Source organism: Platichthys flesus, chromosome 9, assembly GCF_949316205.1.
Source record: "Platichthys flesus chromosome 9, fPlaFle2.1, whole genome shotgun sequence".
In the NCBI taxonomy this organism is placed as follows: domain Eukaryota; kingdom Metazoa; phylum Chordata; class Actinopteri; order Pleuronectiformes; family Pleuronectidae; genus Platichthys; species Platichthys flesus.
This window is the reverse complement of record NC_084953.1, coordinates 5,475,096-5,497,358: the sequence shown is the minus strand read 5'-3', so window position 1 is coordinate 5,497,358 and position 22,263 is coordinate 5,475,096. Positions and strand designations below refer to the sequence as shown.

The following is a 22,263-nucleotide window of genomic DNA, read 5'->3' as shown; positions in this document are numbered from 1 at the left end:
CGAAAAAAATCAAACGCAGAGAAGCTGAGCTCACAGACGCGTTCCAGAAAAAAGGATGAACAGAGAGAGGGACTGACGAAAGGCTGCAGCAGGTCATGGTGGCTCCTGTTAGTATTTGTATCATTCAGCTGTGACTGTGTTTACAGTTTCATCATCTCCTTAAAAGGTCGAGAACAGATGTGTCCTGTGTGTGCGTGTGTCTCTGTCATAGCTTTAATCCCTGTTCTCCGTCTATGCTGGTTTATCGGTGGATTTAACCTTCCTCTCACCTTCTCATTTTCCATCTTTCTCTGAGCTCCCTATCGCTCCACCCCCCCAACCCCTGCATCTTAGATTCAGATAACCTTTACTCATCTGACAGCAGCGTTGAAACAATGAAAGACAAATATTATCCAAGGGCGTTAAAACAACACTGAAATCTATCAATCCATCTCAGCCTTTGCCTTCTTCCTCTCCGTCAGCCTCCACCTCAGTTTTTCCTCTTTTGCCTTCTCCTCTGTCAGTCGCTGCGTCTGTCGCTTCTCCGTCACCTTGAAAGCTTCAAAAGGCGACGAAGACTCAGAACAGGTCGACGCTCTTCATCGCAGGATCAAGGTGGAATCCTTCAGGTGTCGGAGAACGGACACAAGAACAATCTCCCCGGAGATCTCCCCATGGGGATGAGAGTAAATGGAGGCTGGAGTGTTTTTACTGTCGTGGGGAGAACAGCCCTCGATGATTTCTGTCATGATTCCGTCCCAGAAGAACAAAAGCTCTTCAGCCTGATGAGCTTTCGGTGCCTCCCGCCTTCTGGAGAGGAAAGAGTGAAAAGCTCAGACAAAGCCGATCCCTCTCAACGTCTGAAGCCTTTGATTCTGTTTTCGGTTTGAGACGTGTTCTTTTGTTGCATCAACACAAGTTGTAAAATATGAACGTGTGCTTGGTGTTAAATCTGTGGCTTTAGGAGATGTTGTCTGTTAATCTCTGCTAAGCTTCAACAGAGTGTTAAAGCCTTTTTCACATGCAAGCTTCACCCACACAGGTATTTCCACCCGATTAGACCTCTGCTCTGGACCGTGGGTGTGGGCCGTCACACAAGCGCAAGTCAATTGAACTTGATTGAACTCTAGATTCGTTTCCAGACATGAAAATATCTATTACAGGTAGAGAACTCCAGAGGCAGGAGGCAGGAGGCAGGAGGCAGGAGGCAGGAGAAAGGAGGCAGGAGGCAGGAGGCAGGAGGCAGGAGGCAGGAGGAAGGAGGCAGGAGGAACAAGAAAAGTCTTCAGTTCACATCTGTGAAGACAGAACCCTGATCAGTGAGTTGGGAGCTGGACTCACCGCTGAGCTGGGAAAGGCTTTTTAATTTGTTCTGTATCATAACCAGAGAGGAACAAAGACCAGAGGAGCCATTAATCTCCAGGGATGAACTTTCACTGCTGCTCGAAACACTGGTTTTATTCATCTGTTTCACACACACACACACACACACACACACACACACACAAACGCACACAAAGCTGGACATGATGGATGTCCCCTCTTCCCTTTGCTCCTCATCATCACAGTGTGTGTGTGGAGCTGATCACACTTCCACTCTTCTCTCTTCACTTCCTCCTCGCTCTCCCCTGCTTCTCTTCTCCACACCATCTGCACTTGATGGGCTCTAACAGACTGACTCACTCATGCCTCAATGAATACACCCAAATTAGTTTCATTGATTGCGGCGCTCTACTGTGACTCTTTGAGAAGATCATTCTCTGGGTTCTTCCTGCTGCTGCGCCACGTCTCGGTCAATGCTCCTCGGCGGACTTCTCTCTGTTACTCACTGTTTTAATCTTCCACACTTAAGGACACTCGGTCAATACCAGTATTTGCTTCAAAGAGAAACAAGTGACTCTTACACTTGCCTTTCATTTAGGCGTCCATCATATCAGGTCAGAGCCGTGCAGCTCTTCTACAGAGTCAAGGTCTATTTTCTCTTTGTACGATTTACAACTAAATAAACGGTTTCTATCCGCCTGTCGAATATGTCAAGAAGAAAATATTTGCAACAATTCCTGTACCCGTATAATAGAAAAAGCACTTGTGCGTTTTGTTGACTGATTTTTTTTTCTAGATTTGGGTTGCTTGATTGTTACTGACGTGAAACTGGAAAAAGACAAATATCTCACGAACACGCTGACAAAGTCATCGTGCCTGGTCTCACACTTGTGTCTGCAGAGGGCGCTGTTGCTCAGTGAAAGTTAAAACATAGTGTTGCTTTAATTTCCCCTACCTCAAAGACAGTGAGGGCGAACGGGTGTCCCAGGTGCTGATGGGAGGACAGCAGGACCTTGCGGTTGTTTCCGTTCAGGTCCACACTGGACAGCAGGTGCAGCTTGGAGTCCACCCAGTACAGACGCCTGTTGGACAAGTCTGTGAAGGGGGGGGGGAGGGGAGCGACCGAAGCCAAGGAGGAGAACAAAATGAAAGAAAGAAAGAAAGAAAGAAAGGGAGACAGATAAAGAGAGAGAGAGAGAGGTCATTCCAAGTGAAAAGGCCTCGGGTGAGAAGTGTATGAATGTAATGGCCCAGCAGCTACACCATCAATCTTCTTTGACATGACAGCTCAGACCCTGCGCTGAGAAAACACAGATGTGATTGTAATATTGCCGGTTGACTTCTCTGCCGGGGGAAAACAATATATATATATATATATATATATATATATGTGCCCTTGAGCAAATTGATTAGTCTTGCTGGACTTTCTTCTAAAGGGTAAAGTCTCCGATGCTGTTTACAACTGGGTTGCTATGGGCCACAGAGGAGTGTGGTACTGGGATTAGCTTGAAAATGCAGATTTCATTGTATTTGAGAGAAAAAGGACACATCCCAGTATGACTTTGCTTTTTTTAAGTCTAAGGATCTTTGTTGTCGATGTTTATTTGATGTCAATCAATACAAATGTGGATTTTAGACTCGTTACCACTTCCAGTTCAGGCTCCTTAACTTAGAAATCATCAACAGTGTCTCAAATAGAATAAAAATCCTGACTTTCCTTTATAAAGCTTGGTTTTGACCACATGCTACGGGCCAATCAGCCGAGTCCACTGAAAAGGTGCTGATCTAAAACAAGGCGTAAGAGAATTCACAGAGCACTTTCCACTCAGAACTTTCCCACCAGACTCAGACAATCATCCGCTCGGTTCCAAATCAATGTCCAGGGGAAAAATAATTCACCCCCTTTTCCCCCCGCAGCATCATAGTGCAACTCTGGGCCAAGTCTCTCGTTTCGTCTTACTCCAAAAATGATTTGTTTTCATACAGATGCAGCGACACCTCAATTCCACCGAGTGTGGCGACCGCGTGCGTCTCCTTCTCCCGCAGGCGAGGGCCGCTGAGAGGAATTGGCCGGGGCCGCGGAGGGAGTTGATGGGATGATGGGAGCTATCGATGGCACACGGCGTCTGGCTTATTAATCCGGCGGCCCCGTGTTCGCTGGCTTGATTGATGAGAGCCAGACACAAACTGAGCTGTAACAATAAGAACTACTCAGAGGCTGCAGCGACCCTCGACTGTTTCTCCCTCTCTCCCTCTCTCAGTCTCTTTTTCCTTGTGCTGAATCTCTCTCTCCCTTCAAAAGGACTGCAACCTGGATTTTTTTCAATATTGTAGATTTATATCTGCTACTATATTCCAAGAGACTTTTTATTTGTCCTTACCTAAAGTGATTCCGTTGGGCCACTCGATGTGTTCGGACACCAAAACCTGTCGGTCAACTCCGTTCATCCCAGCCTTCTCAATTTTGGCCTGATCTCCCCAGTCTGACCAGTACATAAACCTGTGAGAAGAATATGCCGACAGGTTAGACATTGACAGGGTGAATTCACACAACTTCCCTGTTTGTCTTTTATCCTATTTGCTCTGAACAAATCCAACAGTTTAACTTCTGAAGACTTCAGGTTTAAGTCAAACAGCATGCACTGTGAACTTGGACCTTTGATATGCATGTGCATGTGTGACAAAGAGATACCAGTGAAAACCTGGGATCATCGGTGAGTCCTTCATGCTCCTCTGGGTTTGTAGCGTTAATGAGCTGAGACAAAGCTGGAGGACAAAGTTTGTTCCTGCGTAATAATTCTGATTCTGATATCAACCTGATAAAGCCAATAGTCTGAATAAGACTCTATGTAAAACAGTATTTTCTAAATAACCTATATCCTGAATAAGATCATACTGCAAATAAGAACACATTATATAGACAATTTATAATTTTGGAGTTTTCACAGCATTTTGCAGAATCAACCAACTGCTTGATGACACATGCCCGTGGTTCAGGTGTAAAGAAAAAATTAAAGATAATCCCAAAATAATGTGGTAATCAGAATAAGCTCAATAGTCTGAATATTTCTCTCAATGTAAATGTAGTCACTGACAGCCACACGCTTGTGCCACTTCCATCCTATCGCTCAGCTTCCTCCTCATCCTTAATCCCTCCGCCCCCGAACCGGCCCCACTCACCCTTGGTGCGGATCCACGGCTATGGCCCGCGGCTCGCTCAGCTCGGTGGCTATCAGCACCTTCCTCTTCCTGCCGTCCCCCGTGGCCACAGAGATGCTCTTGTTGCCCGAGTCCGTCCAGTAGATGTTCTTGTGGACCCAGTCGACTGCGAGGCCCTCGGGGGAGTGCAGCGAGTCGATGAGCGTCACCTGCTGCGACGAGTCACTGGCCTTGTTGATGTAAGCACTGGTGGACGGCAGAGGAGAGGTGTGTGAGTCAGTGTTCTGGAAACCATGGAGAATCCAATAATTCGCGGAGCAGGCGGAAAAAACTTGAAACCAGGCAACAAATCCACAACAACAAAAAGTTCTACTTAGAAGAGCCGCAGCTGTCTACTCTGGGTTTCTCTCCCTGAAGTATCCAAGTGTACTACATGCCTTTAAACCCAAGTCGGACATGTTGGGTAATCTTTACTCAGGATAATGCTGCGTCAGGGGCAGCCAGACCTGACACCTCTATAACAACCTCAGCCCTCCCACCAGACTGCAGCTCTCAGGGAGAATGAGTCTGTCTTCATCTTTCAGCAGCTCACCAAACAACCTACCTCTCTTTTTCCTTTTTGTCGCTCTTCCAATCTGTGTGTGTGTCCGTCTTTTGGGGTTTTCAATTTCCTACACTTTCCTCTCACCTCTCACCGACCTTCTGTCCACTGATTCCTCTGTCTGTATTTTATTTTCATTTTCTCTGCTCCTTCAACGCCTTCACTCATCGCACATTTTGCTGACATAGAACATTACAATCTTGTTAGAAGGTTGGAAAACACAACGTCACAATTAACACTCCCGTCGTGATGTGTTTGCAAAGAGCACACAGAGGATGGAGAGACGTGTGGATGGGAGGAGCAGCCTAACGGAGGAGGAGGAGGCAGGTGGGAGAGTTGGACCGAGGGATGAGGTAGAGATGGATGAGCTGGAGACTTGGAAGCAGATTCTGATGTTAATTAGTGTTTGACTCTCCAGAGGTCTCTCCAGAGGTCTTCATAGAGTAAAAGTGAACCTGCTGCTGCTGCTGCTTTGTGATGGATCATGTGAGGCTGCTCTTTCGTGTCTCAGGGTTTTAAAACATGGATCCAACACATGTCTCTCAGTCAGGGGGCAAATTAAAACGAGGAAGCCAAGTGGACTTGGATGAAATCCCTCATGGTCCTAATGCAGCAGAGCTCCATGTAAGCCGGGGTAAGAACTATGATTCTGTTCGAATTGGGGAAACCTTTTGGGATCATTTGAGTTTATTCATGCTTGTGTGTTATGCTTTGCCTTCACTTTGTAATATTTTAGTGTGTGGTGTTGGTCGGGTGTGAGTATTTAAAGGGGAATAACTGTATTTTTCTACCCCAAACTTTTGGAACTGGTCATGTTGATTGCGTTTGCCGGCAGCCACGACACGGGGGAAACTACGATAGTCCATGAAATGTCCACTTGTATAACCATAGGGTCTAGGTTGAAAAATACCAGCAATAGCCTTAAAACCACTACAGTGAGAGAACATGGTTTTGACTCGCGGTGCTCAAGCTTTGGACAAACCTTGTCTGATAAAAGCTTGTATTGTGGACGACATGTTTTTGAGCCTCGCTGTCTGTGTCCTGATCATTGCTTTTGTTCTATCTGCTCTTTCCAGTTACCTGACAGTGATCTGAGCCCCAGACACCCCCACCCACCCCCCACACACACCTTCACCTCTGTGTGATGGTTTCCCTTGTTACTGGTCAGCCTCCCCTCCCACAGAACATTTATTCCCTGTGTTTAAATACTTATATCCTGTTTCAATGGTTGTGTTCAGCACTTTGAGTCCAGCTGATTTGGCCAATCCTCCAAATCCCCACAAAATCAGCCAAACACTGTGAAAACTAATATTTAAACAAAGCCTGGAGAACATGTTCTGGCTGATAAATCATGTGCAGGTAATTGACATCCAGTATGTGACTGTACTGTGACATTTCTTCCCAGACTTTTTACTCACTACAGTAAAATGTTTCCACAGACGGGGATGAACAGGTTGGAGGATGAACAGAGGGGTAGGACTGCAATGAGGAACAGGACAGAGACAGATGAGTCCAATACCAGCGAGCAGATTGCATCTTTAATTGGCTGTATTATTGTTTGCAACAGACATCTCCATCATGGGGGGGGGGGGGGGGGGGGGGGGGGGAAGCTAACAAGTCATCGACCCGTAGCATGCTAATCACTCTGAATTAGCCCGAAAAAATTAAACGTCACAGTCGGGGCCAATGAGAAGAGATCGTTTTAAGTAAACAGCTAATTCCATGTGATGAAACGTATTTGTACCAGAGGGATAACGACCTCTGTGGAGAGTGAGATGTCTGAGCAGGAGGCGGGATCGATCGTGTCTTTATCATTTAAAACTAAAACAACTGCAAATAAAGGAAACAGCAAAGAAGTCCGGAAATGAAGAAACAGTGTTTTGACTTTCTCTCTAATCGGGGTTAGCAACTTTGAACGTTACCCCAACATGAAAAACACTTTATCCACTTTTATACTTTAATAAAAGAATGTTTATTTTTAAAAGATAAAATGAAGGAAATAAAATAACAACAAGTGTATTTGTGTTTATTTGCTGTTTTCAAAGTAGACGTCATCGTGACGTATTGGACCGCCTGTCCTCGCTCTGTCACAAGAACCTTGAATGTGTGTGTTGGAGGATGTGTGTTAATTTGTGTGTGTGTGTATGTGTGTACATGTAGATGAGTAATGGTGGTGATTATTGAAGCAGTGAAATTAAAGGGAGCATATGGCTCAGCTGAGATGATAGAGGACCCCTCCCACTACCTGCCAGCCGCCAGGGTGACACACACACATACACACACACACACACACAAACACACACATACACACTGTGAATGAACTTGCAGGTGTGCACACGTGTTTGCGAAGGACATACAGCTCCACCTTTACTGTCAGACGGGTGACAGAGCCCTGCAGGTGTGATTGACACACTCTCTCTCTCTTTCTCTCTCACACGCACACACACACACTCACAAACACACATACCGACCATGTGGGACTCACACGCCACCAGAAGGTGTGCCAAGTTGCAGCAGACAAGATGGATGGATGCAGGAGAAAGAGAATGACAGAAGGACGAGGAGAGAGTGTTTTCTAAACTCCTGAAGTCGCGACTCTGTGCTCCACCATTCATGCTTTTTACGGGCATCACAAATCCTATGTACTGTATTCCCAGTGCGTGTGTGTCTGTGTGTGTGTACCTGTAGATTTTACGATGATATAAATCACACCAGAACATCTTGTTGGTGGAGACGTCTACATCCAGGGCCACGGCGTTCTTCAGCGTGGGAACCACTTGTGTGTATTCGCTCTTCAGCAGGTCGATGCGGCGGATCTCGTGGCGGTTGGTGAACATGAGGTACGGACTCTTCCCTGATGGAGAAGGAAAAGACATTAATGTCACAATAATGTATAAGGGCTTCTCCTGAAGAAACATTCTCCGCCACTTATTTATGACTTGACATTGGCGAGATTGGACAGGGAGGCTGCAGAGCCCAGGGGGAAGGTGGAGACCCTCCATGACCATTATTGTGACGCCAATAGAGGACGTTTATCATTCTGCACCCACTTCCTGCTAGACATGGGCCATTATACTGTGAATCATAAATATAACAGTGAACATGTGAAAAGGAAACAACAGCTGATCTTGACAATGACCCACAACTTGTGCCACACATCTAAAACATGTGTCATGTCTGATAGTGTCGACAGACGTGCTGACATCTTCACGCTGCTGCTCACCGTCAGTGAAAATTGTCAACATTGCAGATTTGATATAAATGTTTTTAAGATGGTCCTGAACTTCTTTGAATAATTTCACATCCCCATTGTTAAACAGTAAAATGATAAATATACTTTTTCTTTTGGGATACTCAAAGTGCTTTAGAGTCCAAGTCACACACACATTCATGCAGAGCTTCTAAAAGCACACACACACACGTAATTCAGTGTCTTTCCCAAGGACAGATCAGCAGGGACTGAGACAGGAATCGAACCATCGACCTTCCACTGTAACTCTTGAGCCTCAGCCATTGATATTTGTCGAGATCCACTATCCAACAAATATGAAATCCTGTACAAGTGAATTATACACCCATTGTAGTTTGGTTGGCTCTGGAAAAAGATAGATAATGTTTGTCTGTTTACAGTTTCCACTCTTAAAGGCTGTAAATCCATCAGTATGTTCAAGTGCTTTTCTCATTTCAGTAGCACTGGTAACCACCCACACTGTTTTCTATTAAGATACTTAGGCGACTGATGAGTGTAGAGTCATGACAGTTACATAATGAGAGAATTCTCAGCTTTTGTATTTGCTTCGTATTAGATGTATTAGATTCGTAAACGCATGCACACACACACACACACACACACACACACACACACACACACACACATCCACACACACCATTATGTTATGCAAGGTATTCATAGTGGAATGCAAAGAAAGATTTTCTTGCACAGGACTGTATATATGACAATAAACGCTTGGAACCTGATTTGTGAGAGTGTCCTGCTGTAACAGAGCACCCACCCACACGCACACACTGGCGCATGGATACACACCCACACGGACACACAAACATACTGTGCTTGTGAATAAAAGTAGCCCAACAGCTAGATATGACACACTCTTCTATTTCCAGACAACCCGTGTGTTAAAGTGTATTTTGGGCCTCCGGTCCTCCGGTCCTCAGGTGCACACGGTGCGTGATGTTTGCTGGCACATCGGTTCACCTGCGGCACATTTTTCAGCACAGTGAAGGTGAGCATGACTCCACCGTTTGAATATTTCTCATGCAGCCGACAAGGTCAACTCCATGTTTGTCTCTGTCATGATCTGCCCCTCAGTTCACCTCAGCCCCTGTCCCACAGCTCCCTGCTACACCGACACACACACTATTCTGATATACACTGTTAGTCAGGCTCTCTCTACCTACTGTCTATCAAACTGTACCTTGATGATTTATCTTTGAAGTTGTTTTGTGCTGAATTTTCATCTGTTTCTTTCTTCATCTTTTGCTCTTTTTCTCATCGATTCCCAACAAATCAAATTTTCCATCTTCTTTCCTTCATTTTCTGTCTCTTTCTTATCTGTCATGACACTCCTCACTCCCCACTGTCCAGTAAACCATGGCTTGTAGAACACACACACACACACACACACACACACACACACACACACACACACGCACACACACACACACAGACACACACACCAAACCATGCCTCAGTAGGTTTCCTCAGCCCAGGTTTACTATGGTCCACTGCACAGGGAGAAAATATTACATTTCTACTGCTGTTGGATTCAATCATTTTCCTCTGACTACTGGGTTTGTTACCATCATTTTCACCTGCTGAGGGAGAGGGGGAGAGAGAGAGAGAGAGAGAGAGAGAGAGAGAGAGAGAAATGAATCTCGAGAGACGAGCAAAAGCAAATTAGATGGATGCAGGTAGAGTCATAGAAATATGAGGTGTAAGAATATATAATTAAGAGCGAGGGAAGGAAGAAAAAAATACAGATGAAGTGACAGCGGCGGGAAAGCAGGTCAGGTGGGCGGAGGAGGAGAGCGAGAGCGACAGGAAGAAAAAACAGAAAAGTAAGTATAATAAGGACAGAGATGGATCCGGCTTCTTTTTCATCAATCCCCTGACTCTGCTTTTCAAGACATCTTTTATCCTTCATCACTGTTGTCACCTCAATATGTCCTCCTCCAGGCGGAGAAAAATAAATAAAGCCGAGTCGTTTTTTTTCTCCGGGCCACAGCATTAGAGATGTCATCAAAAAGTGCAATATTTTCTCCCCTCTCTCGATCCCGGCAGAGCAACAGTCAGCCTTCTTAACAAAAACAACCCCCCCTTGATATTTCTAAATACGCCGCTGCCAGTTCAGGCCCCGGCCCTGTTGGCTAATTAAGATAATGTGGTGAAAAGATAAATACGGGCTGGGGAGTTGCCGTCAGCCACTGCAGCGGCGTTGAATTGATTTGCACAAAAGCAGCTGTTTATGTTGAGGAGATATGCAAAGTAAGAGGAGACATCCACATAAAGAGGCAGAAAGGTCAGAACATTTAAAGTGTGAAATTGGGCAGGCTGATGGAGAAGTTTAGCTGCTGTCGGTGTGAAGGTGCCCACAGCGGAGGAGTTATGATAGGGATGTTGTTTGTGTCTGGAAGTCGACATATGTCAGCTGTGCTTGTTACAGACCAGGCTATAGCATAATGAGTAGATGCTGCAGCAGGGAACAGCTTGTGTCCCAAAAGTCATCCTACTCACCGGCTTTCCTCGTGACAAAGGACGTTATATCACACTTCATAATTTCTGTTGTGGAACGCCAGAGTTATTTCTTCTCAAAAAGATTGTGCAACTTTTTGTGCATCTGCATTTTGAAGGATTTGACCGGGGAAAAGGTTGATAAGTCATTGACAGAACAGAAGGCAGATTGCAATTAGTATTTGTGTTCAGGATTTTTATCGGCACATTCCTCCTTGTAGAGAGAATTCAACGTTATGAGCAGGTCCATTAACCTTCCTGAAATTTGACCTGTTTTCAAGTGCTATTACAGTTTCACAGATATATGGTTTTCTTAAATGCATCAGCCTGAAATAACATGGATGTTTTCTTACAACGTTCTTAAGAAATAAATTGAATCACCATTAAGTTCACTAAATGTAGGATTTTTGTGTGCTGTCATCAACACAATAGATATGGTTTAAAATAAGAATCTTGACTTGGCTTTAGCATAAGTTCCTCTGCTCAAAGTCAAAATAGTTCTCATGTTTGAAAAACGAGTTAATTACATATAAATTCCAAAAAGAAAGCTACAATTTGCAGTAGGGACTTTGCTGACTGGGATTCGTTGAGAGGAAGACAAATACTGAGGTTAAACGACTCAAACTGCAGGAAAAAACATCAGAGATGCAGCTACACAGTGTTCAACCACATCTTAGCTCCCGTGGCGAAAGCTTCTGACTATGGGGGAAAACGTGACCACTGCTTTTAACCCACTTGGAAAAAGCGTGTGCTCAAACTGTCAAGTGAGGCACAAACTGCTCTTGGCACCGTGGTTAAGTCTGCAGGACACTGTCGACAAGACAAGACAGGGAACAAGAAAAAGGTAAAAAGAACAGAAACAGGAAAAGCAGGACTGTGGACCCGAGGCGGTTTGTAAACTTTCTCTGCATCGTGGTGACAGTTGAGCTGCTTTTATCAACCGGTTCTGTATGAGCTGATCTGTGGTCTGTTCCCATTGATCCTTCATACCTCAACCCTGTCTGGGAATTTCATTTGGCTACTTTTAAAGGGCTCATTTGTCTACTGTTGTCAAAGAGCAATTTACATCACCAAACTTAGTAGGAACATTACTGAGGAGGATATCTCCAGATGATTCTGATTCTTATTATCTATAAAACTATTGCTGAATTGTGGCTGTCTGCAGCAGATGGCAAATTTGTAATGGATGTTTTTAAGGGCCACTAACATGGGCAGCTTTTCTCCTGGTGCTACTGATGGTAAAGTCTTATTAACAAAGAGGAATAACAACATTAAATATCAAGAATGTCTTTGCTCTGCTCTGAGAAATTGGGGATAGGTGATACTGTGCTTTGTTTTTCCAGTGGACCTAATGGATGCTGCAGTGTGGGAACTCAAAAAGCACCAGTTTGGAAGAGAGAACGTTTTTTAAGTCCAAGCCGGGAGTAAAATTTTAAGTAGAAACACACTGTACGAGTTTCATATTATTTCGTGATAATAATCTAAAGCGTCTAATCTAAAGTTTTAGGGTGATGATGCAATGCTCACGCTACAAAGCAGACCCACTTAAACTTTAGAGTAAAGGCTTATTTAGGATCCACGTTAGATAATGAAAAGGATGGATCCTTCCCTCCGACACAGTTTGAAGAACCCAGCGTTCATTGCGTCAGTATTTGGACACGTATTCGGAAAAGTTATCGATATGGACAAAACTGACGGAAATGAGCAGGTCCACCAGAAATCACGTGTAGCCAATAGTTAAAGTTAGACGACTGCTGAACAGGAAGAGGACATTTTCCGACCGTGGTGGAACTTGAAGGGAGATTTTTGAGTCGTTAAGAAAATAAAGGCATCTATATGACGTTACCTCCCCCAGAGAGTCAACAGGGTGCCCTCTAGTGGATGCATTGCTTAACAACAATGCTAACCTAAAAAACAGGAATAAGTGGCGGCTACATGGAAAAATCAGCACAAAGGAGCCTAAAGGTTTCTCACAAGCATCTCACACTATAAGCACTAATAGGGAAATACATGAATATGCTAACTTCATGTTGACGCTGTTATGCCTCCGAGATAAAGGGGGCACAAATAAGGAGCCTTGCTTATTAGTTTAGTTGATGTGACACTTAATGCGGATGTCTTTGTGTGTGTGTGTGTGTATGTGTGTGTGTGAGTTTGTTTGTGTCTTAGAAGGAGTTCACCGTGGCTTCATTAAGTCCACATTACCTCAGCTCCACAAAGCAGCCATCTCTATATTTACAGTCCCATCTCTATTTATGCCTCTGAATAAATAAACCTCAACGTAAACAACGGTCCCCGTCACACTTTCTGTCCATTCCGCACAAATAACGTGTGCAGCAATCAACAGGGCGGACGCATCTCACTGCATTACTTCAATGAGCAGAGAGATATTCAGTCAACGCATCCATCTATCTGTCTCCCCCCCTCCTCTGTTTGCCCGTCCTACCCTCTAATAAACGCCTCGGCCTCTGACAGGGACTGTTTGCTCGGCCTAGCAGTAATAAAGATTCACACAGACACACATGAAGCAATCAATGGTGGGTTTTTATGCCACTTAGCGTGAGAGTGAGGGCCTGTTTTCTGCTCTAAGCTCTCTCATTACCAAACCAGTTCAGCCTATAATGACTCAACCGAAGACCGATGGTGGGGATCACTAATAACACTCTTTTCCCCTCTCTCTCTCTCTCTCTCTCTCTCTCTTCCTACTCCTGCAGAAAAGTTAATTTGCAGAGTAAATCAATCAGTTGACGGTTCCATTCTCAGTGTAGGAGAGGGTGTAGTTTCAAGGCATTAATGCTGCTATAGCAAATGGTCATGTCTCCGATAGAATTGAATAAAGTAGATCCAGGTTCTCCTATCTTCAGAAACATCAGAGATAACTTCAAACCCTAATTCACTCAAATTCCAGGACCCAACACAGAAAAGCTTGTGTCACGGTTCATTATTCTAACCCCACTAAGGGTTTAACTGGTTGGTTGGCTGGTTTGTAAGTGGGGTAAAAACAATGGAGGGATTTCCACGAAAGTCGATGGAAGGGATGGTGCATGGGCCAAGTAATCCAGATCCAGACTAAAGGGTTGATCAAGCAATTCAATGTCACTCCCTTTAACAGAGCGAGGGATTAATTCATGGATCTAGATGAAACTCAGTGATAGTTAAGGGACTGAATTATATGAGTGTGAGTCGTTCTCGTTATAATTACAACAAGCAAGCTTCCTGTTATCTCACAGACAGAAAGTGAAAGTGTGAACGTGTTGCAGCGATGTCAGCCTGTGTGCCCCCCCCCCCCCCCCCCCCGACACAGTGCTCGATGATATATTGTGCGACAGAAGAGATTTATTTACAAGAAGATCAGCTGAGGGGCAAGTAGGGAAACACACAGGAGACAGAGGCATGAAAAGAAAAGCGATCAAAAGAGCCTAAATTTTCTATTGTTTTTTTGCGTGGAGGATAGATTTCTGAGCCCTTTTAATGAACCATGCATATTTATGTCCATTCTCAAAAACTTTCAAAGCCTTATTTTTTAAATTGCCAAAGTTTCACCAATTTCCAGGACCTGTGGGAAACTTAAAACACAGCTGATGCAGCGATTACACTTTCTAATCCTCTTTAATTCCTGCACTTACAGCTATTACTGTTCTTTTAACCATTAAGAATAAATTGTTGTGCGTTTCAAACAGCGTTAAGCGCCCAGCACTCACCCAGCACTTTTCTGGTGATTTCGATTTTACCAAGTGGACGTCTGAGGTGACAGTGATTGCCACAACGCAGGATTCTTTGTTTTCCCTTTGGCACAGTTTGACACAAAGCATGCAGAATATCCTCTTTAATCAGAACATCACTGCACAGCAGAAGCTGTTATTTGTCGGGAACACGTTATCTGCAGGTGTTTGAGTGGTTGTTGACAGGCGGCGGCTTCGTTATCGCTAACGCCAGCTGTGACAGACGGAGTGTGGAGGAGGCTGATTAAAAACACAAGGACCTCGAGATGAACTTTTCAAAAAGGCTGTTTAACGAACAGCTTCTTTTACATTTAGATTTGACCGCTTCGGCAAAACCTGACCTGACCTACAACTGAAGGATGAACACTGAAGCTTTGAGTGGAGACAAGTTGAGACAGTGGACTGTAAATAGAGTTGGACGACATGACGGCTCCCTACAGGTCATAAACCCCACTTCCTCCATGTTAGTGGATGGGACTTGTGCCAAAATGAAATATCCAAACACACGTCAAATAATTTTTTTCAAATTATTTTAGCTATTTCTTATCAAACTAATCTGCAAGTTTGGTTTTATTAAAAGATTTGGTCCGGTGCATGAATCAGCTCCATTCCTCGGTCACTCCTGCACAGCCTCCAAATGTTATTGGCGCAAGACGGCAGCGTCTGTCTCTGGTATAGTAAGGCTTTGTTTCTCGCTTGCGGGAAGATGCATCGTCCATCTTTATTTACAGTCTTCGGTTGAGATGCGAGGACGCGGGTTCCCGGGCTCCTCTGTGGATGTGACCGATGACTCTGTATCCCAGGCACCATCAGTGCAGCTAAGAAACGACAGAGCATTTCCACCTCAGGACATGAGGCGCTCATCGTTTGGCAGCATTTGAACCAAGTGCAGCTTTGAGAATTGAATGATTTTATTCTCATTCACAGCACCGTCCCAGAGTAGTTACCCAGTCCAACCAGAGGCAAGGACCCTGCTCGTGTCCTCTGGCGAGCGGGCAGCACGCTTCCCACACAGCAGCCTTCCCTCGACACTCCAAGGAGAGCCGAGGCAGCTGGCTGCAAACTTTTCATTAGCGGGGACTGCAGAGAAGGATGGCAAATATTTATCTTTGCACAGATTGCTGTGCAGGGTCTGCATACAGAGCGAGAGCCGCCTTCCACACAGTCCCACAGTGTGAGAGTAGTGTGGGATGTGACTCTGTAGTTAGGGCTGCTGGACTGGGAAAGTAAGCAACGTGTGTATAAGAGAGGGTCTCTGCGAAGCTGGTGAGATCATCCATCAATGACAGTGTCTGTGTCTTTACCTCTTCACTTGTGTGTGTGTGTGTGTGTGTGTGTGTGTGATATATGGCTCACCCACGGCCTTGCAGGTCTTGGAGGCGGGGTCCATCTCGTAGCCTTCGTAGCACTCACACTTATAATCTCCTTTGTAGTTGATGCAGATCTGACTGCAGGCGTCTGGATTCTCACATTCATCGATGTCTGTGGACAGAAATATGGCTCAGAGATAAAGATGAAAAAATACAGTCAGATGTTTCATTGTAAATATGTATTAAAGATTGAAATAATATTTATTAAACGCAATAAACAAGTATTCTCAAAGCAGCAGTTCACCTCTGCTACCAGGGATCCCAGCACTATGTCTCTACTGAACGCAGGAACCACCAATCAGTCCCTAACAAGTTATGTAACCCTTCTTCAAACCAGTAGAGGTCCACCAGTACGTTCAGAAGCCTTGTTGGATCCACATTTCTCACAGGGTTCTTAAAAGCAAAAAAAGGTTCTGTAGTAGTTTTTTTTAATTTACCTCCACAAGTCTTTTTGTCCAGCAGCTTGTAGCCGGAGGGACAGTCACACTCGTGACCGATTCTGCGGTCCCTGCATATGTGGGAGCAGCCGCCATTGTTGTCTGCACACTCGTCCACGCCTGCAGAGAGAGAAGAGGAGGAAGGACGGAGGAAGAGTGAGGCGTGGAGGCAAGGAAAGGAAAGAGGGTCGAAATTCAGAGGCTTGGGACACTGAAGCTGAAGAAACAGTTGGTGATTTGAAATAGAAAAGATGGGCTTAGAATAAAGGGACACAGAGATGTGTGTGTGTGTGTGTGTGTGTGTGTGTGTGTGTGTGTGTGTGTGTGCAGGGTTTTTATGTGGGTCTGCTTGCATGCCGGCTCGTGGCCCACAGGAGCAGTCTTAGCCAAACGCACCTGGAACCAGTCCATCCTCCAGCAGGGAACTTGGCTTCATGTACCAGGTGCCACTCGGCTATGAAGCCATTGCACGAGCACATGCTCTCCTTCACCCTCTCATCTCACTTCCTCCTGGTTTTGATTTTTAGCAGAACAGATTGGACCGTCTCTCAGTCGTCCTTTCCTCCCTGTCCCCTTCTATTTGTATCCGTTTCCCTGCTCTCCATTTATCCTTTTAGCTTTCAGCAGCACTCCGGGGAGGAGAGAGGGATCGCTGCCCGAGAACTAAAGCTGGTACTTCATTACCGGTTTACATTAAAGATTTAAGCCTCAAGGCTACAGGTACCACCGTGAGACAGTGGGAGTACAGAGACCCGACTGAGAGAGAGAGTGGAAGAACAGAGATTGAGAGACTGACGGAGAGAAATATGGAAGTAATGACTCCGAAAATTAGCTTTAACAGGAAGAAAAATAGCTTATAAAGGCTCAAATCTATATAGAAAGCATAATATATTCTATATATCATTGTAACAGCTTTGCATCCACATAATATTAAAGTCTATTGGCCGAAAAACAAGGGGGCACTCAAGCCTGTGTTAGATTTGGCTTCTGTATTCTCGCTCTTTACAGTAACCAGGCTAAATACTACTCCAATGATTACTTTACAAACTGCTGAGCAATCTGTTCCCCTTCAATAGTCATAGTCTCATTTTGATTGCTATTCCAAATTTGTGTTCACAGTTTGGGGATGATCCCTTTTCACCTCACCAAAAACCACTGAGTAAAGAAAGAAAGATATTTTATTCAGTTTAAAAACTCGACTTCTCTGATTCGAGTCGCCTTAACGCTCCTGTAGATAAACTGGAGCAGATCTTTACTCTTGATTTCCAAAGTCTTGTAAAAAGCCTCAAGAAGGGCGGCTGTGGCTGAGGGGTAGAGTGGTCATCCTCCAACCTGAAGGTCGGTGGTTCGATCCCCAGTTTGACCCATCTGCATGCCGAAGTTTCCTTGGGCAAGATGCTGAACCCGAATGGCCCCCCCATAGAATAACAAAGTGCTGCGATTAGATGCACTGTATGAATGTGTGTGTGAATGGGTGAATGTAAAACTGTACTGTAAAGCGGTATGAGTGGTCATCAAGACTAGAAAAGAGCTATATAAATACAAAACCATTTACCAAAGCTAAAAGAATGGGAGGATGCTACAGCAGGATATTAATATCCCTGTTTGGGGAATTTAACATCTATATGGATGTAATATTCATCATTCTTATGAACATCGATGCAGAGCAGGAATTTCTCTCCTGAGCGTTTTTTCTGGTGTTGACCGTTGCTGCAGTCCGGCTCCTTTTCAGGTCCTGTCATTAGTCACTTTGGGTTTTATTGACAGGACATATTTATTGGGCGGGCGCTGGGAAGACATGCAGCAAACGTTGAAACACGAAACAGGGACCAGGCTGCTGCAGAGGACTCACGTACACAAGGCTCCCGATCAACTAGGTTTGATACCGGGCTCCGTGCAGCTATCTCATTCTTGAGGTTGTCAGTTTCGACACAGTGTAAATCCTGTCATGTTAATGATGTGGTAACAGGGTGACACACGTGTCTCAGTGTTTCCTCGAGGAATCTCAGAGAAGTCTGCTTGTACATGCACTCGCGTGAAATCCCACCGATGCATCTCAACTCACTTCAATTGAAATTACACCAGCTCCATTCACTTGATGGATTTTATTAACTGGTGTGTTTCTCTCAGCTGCCTCGCTGTGTTTACAGCCTGATTGCATTGCCTGTGATGTAAAACCCGTGACCGAACATCGCTGAGTGGTAATTATTTATGGTGTGTGCATAATCCGTGCGGCTGCTTGTGGGTAACGTAGTCCGGTCACGTCAACCGAGCTCGGCTCTTTGATCACAACAAGGCCGCTCGGAAAACGTCCCGATTCCCGACGCTGTGATCAAATGAGAAATCCTTTTACTAAGAAAAGTGACCACCCACATTAGAAGGAGTTGATGATGCTGAGGAATTAATGTGAGCACCGGTGCTGCTGCATTAACATGTATGTACATCCATGTACGCCTGTGGGGGGTTGATGGAGTTAATGAGTGGGTGTGTGTGTGTCTGAGTGTGAACAGGGACCGGGGGGGGGGGGATCTTCTCACCACACTCCTTTACAGGCTCGTCGGACCAGTCCTTGCAGTCCTTCACGTTATCGCACACCTTGCTGCTGTCGATGCACTCTCCGTTCTTGCAGCGGAACTTGTTGGCGCCGTCACACTTTGTAACTGTGGGCGAAAAAAAAAACACACAACGTACAATCAGTGTTAAAGATTCAAGAGTTTCACTCAGTGAACTGCATCCGTCTGCAGCGACAAATACACGGCGTCCAGGGGCTTCAGGCTGGGTCTTTAAAGACAAATTAGATTTCTGCAGCATGAACTTCAATCCCACCAGGAAGCAAATTGATCATTTAAATTACACAAAATCCATGCAAATTCTTATTTGGCCTACATTGTGAATGAGGGATGTTTGTATCTCTATGTCCACTTATGCACTCATTACGTCCAACATTAGTCCAACAGCTGTTGAAACCCCAAACTTAGATATAATTTTAAGATGATGCCACTTGTGTTGTGTTATCTTTCTAATTTCTTAAAAACTACAGTTCCTGTTTATTGTTAAATCTTGTTTCCACTGTTGTATGTGTGTCGTAAAAATGCTGTGAAAACTCCAATAGGACATTATAAATTGATTATTCCAAATATGACGTTATTCTGGTTAGGGTCATCAGAAAAGAGTGTTTACGTGAAAGTGTCTCATTCACACTATGGGTTTGATTAGGTTAATATCAGAATATTGGTGAGTTGATTCATTTTATTCACACTGACTCAACATTAACAATAAATAGCTGTAAATAGTTGTTTGGCTCTTGATGTAAAACTATTAATGTCATTTTCACTGTGACTGAAACACATCCAAAAAGCCTCTTCCTGTTTGTCCTATATCTGTATCAAATGTACAGGTGCACAAACACGCACGGTACCGTGTCCTAAAAATCAATTTCACTTTCCCAGCTGCACTTCAGAACACCGGGTTCAAGATAAAGTTCACTGCCTCGACACGTAGCACAAGGGCGAGAGGGAAGTTTGGCGAGACGAGATTCTTTAAACATCATGTGAATTGTAACTGTGCACGATGTCGGTGAGTACAAAATGATGCAGTAAAAATAAAATAAAAGCTCCAGACTAAATATTCACTATAAATGGCTTAATATATAAGATAAACAATGTAAATGGATAAATTCTATAAATTTGGATGAATGATGAATAAACTCATGATGCCTTTATATCAATGAAACATAAAGACAACAAGTGTCACCTTCACTTTTATTTATTTTTACTGGTTTCATTTATGTTGGAAATCCATTTAAATAACTGCATCTTAAAATACCAGGCTCTAAATAATGATTACCTGGTGACAGTGAGGTGATATTCACTGTGTAGTATTGCAAACAGGCTTGTTTACGCCATATGCAGTTTGTTGTTAATCGAAAACAAACCTGTGAAGCCGTATTGGATGTATTAGAGGGGATTTAAAATCTTAACACACTGAGACTCTTCAAACACTTTGATTCTCGCTCCTCTGTCGTTCGTACTTAGCAGTTTCATAATTTACGTCTTTATTCATGAGGCAGAATCAACGAGTTCAGCCGAATGACACGTCTGTGATACCGTGATACTCTGTGACCCCCGGGGAAAACCCACAAAATGTATGAGGGATGAGTGCACATGAATTTTGCTGTGGGTTTACAACAATATTAACCAGAAAGCCACAATTTAAAAATTTGGGGCCTACTAGCACTATTAGATGGGCTTACAAAACATTGGTTTCCTCGTGTTTGAACCCTCCCAACTCAAATGAAGAGTTGTGGGAAAATTGATTGTGCAGCTGGTGATCAGGGAGTTGTGTAGCATGTTGCTCGGCCTCCTTACCGTTAACACAACCAGCCTCATCGCTGTAGTCCGGACAGTCGTGAACTTTGTTGCACTGCTTGGTGCCGTGGATGCAGGAGCCGTCTCCACACTGGAACTCATCCGGCCGACATGTGAGCAGCGCTGAGAGAAACAAACACACACACACGTTAGATTCAAGTCCCTTGTTACATTTTCATTAAAGTCAAAATAGAATCTATGAGAAGATACAAATCAAAAAGGAATGTAACACACAAGTACACACAAGTGAGTACGGTTTGCAAATCCAACAGAAAGAATCCTTCCTGCAAAATAAAAGCCCCAATGGAAAAGAAAACCAGGCAGGTATTCATTCACTGTGTGAGGAGAGTCTTCATCCAGTGACCTGTTGAGTGTGTGAGTGTGTGTGTGTTTGTGTGTTGTAGACTGTAGGTCTTTGTGTTTTCTTCCTCTAACGGGAGAGGGCAGGTTTATTTAACTCATTCGTCTTTTTAACCGACTGTTTAATTATTCATGCGATGTGTTTCAGAGCAGCTCTGCCGAGGGAGCGAAGGCAGACGTGATCAATCGCTGCAGAGGCCGCAAAAAAATACAAGTTGCACAATCACTGAATTCACACATGCGCTGTAGATGAACAGACAATTTAAATGATGACAGTTAAGTTTACATGAGCTGCAGGAGGCTGACTCAGACTTCTGGTGCTCGAATACATAAATAGACGGAGGAGGACAAACATATGTTAATGCCAAACTCAGCAAAGTGTGAAAGACATAATCCTGCGCCATCAGAAAAGAATGTGCTGATTCTTTCAGCCACATGATTCGGATCTGAGCTCGGCTAATTATGTTTAATCCCCGAGATGAATTGAATTAATACCGAATTGTGTGCCAGTGTGTCTGTAACAACCCAGGGTTATTAATACATATGTTTGAAATAAGACGGTGGGACCAGGGGACGAGGTCGGTGGGAAGGAGAGAGGAGGAGGAGGAGGAGGAGGAGGAGGAGGAGGAGGAGGAGGAGAGAACAAACGGGAGGTATGAAGTGATTGTCACATTTCTGATTCACCTCCCTGCGCTGGGCTCATGTTCTCATTTACATTACACACACAGACATCTGAGACGATTACACTTCATCTGACACAAACCAACACACGCCCACGTTCAGCCGCACTTGGATGAGCATCCAATCAAATCCATGTCAAACACATGCAGCTATAACCCGTGTTATTGAGACAGATGGTGCCACAGACACATGTAGAGCAGGAAACACCACTTGCATTGATGTCTCTCTGTCAGAAATGTTTCTGGGTTTGTTCTTGTTCATGTCGGCCTACTGCACATTTCAGTGTTATTAATAAATCATAAAACATTTGATCATACAAATCCAAGAAAACAGAATCTTTAAATATATCTTATTAAGAAAGCTACCTTTCAAACTATAGGTGCAGGTTTTCAGAGTAGATATGATCTGGTAGTGAGGCTACTAGTGAAGCTTAATAAAGCAAAAAATACTGGAAAAGAAAACGTATATATTTTAAACTTTTATATGATCTTTACTGCATTGTTTATTCTGTA

The 22,263-nt window shown here is 44.2% G+C and overlaps 1 protein-coding gene across 4 annotated transcripts in view; it reads right to left on the bottom strand.

The window, feature by feature from the left end:
* The window catches only part of lrp8 (low density lipoprotein receptor-related protein 8, apolipoprotein e receptor), a 143,309-nt gene that overhangs the window by 14,344 nt on the left and 106,702 nt on the right, over window positions 1-22,263 (bottom strand). For all 4 annotated transcript variants that reach the window (XM_062395962.1, XM_062395963.1, XM_062395960.1 and 1 more), the window contains exons 6-13: window positions 20,711-20,833; window positions 18,881-19,003; window positions 16,344-16,463; window positions 15,893-16,018; window positions 7,745-7,916; window positions 4,483-4,707; window positions 3,684-3,802; window positions 2,258-2,397 (exon numbers count right to left, since the gene is read on the bottom strand). In XM_062395962.1, coding sequence (XP_062251946.1) covers window positions 2,258-2,397; window positions 3,684-3,802; window positions 4,483-4,707; window positions 7,745-7,916; window positions 15,893-16,018; window positions 16,344-16,463; window positions 18,881-19,003; window positions 20,711-20,833 — 1,148 coding nt within the window. The remainder of the gene's footprint in view (window positions 1-2,257; window positions 2,398-3,683; window positions 3,803-4,482; window positions 4,708-7,744; window positions 7,917-15,892; window positions 16,019-16,343; window positions 16,464-18,880; window positions 19,004-20,710; window positions 20,834-22,263) is intronic.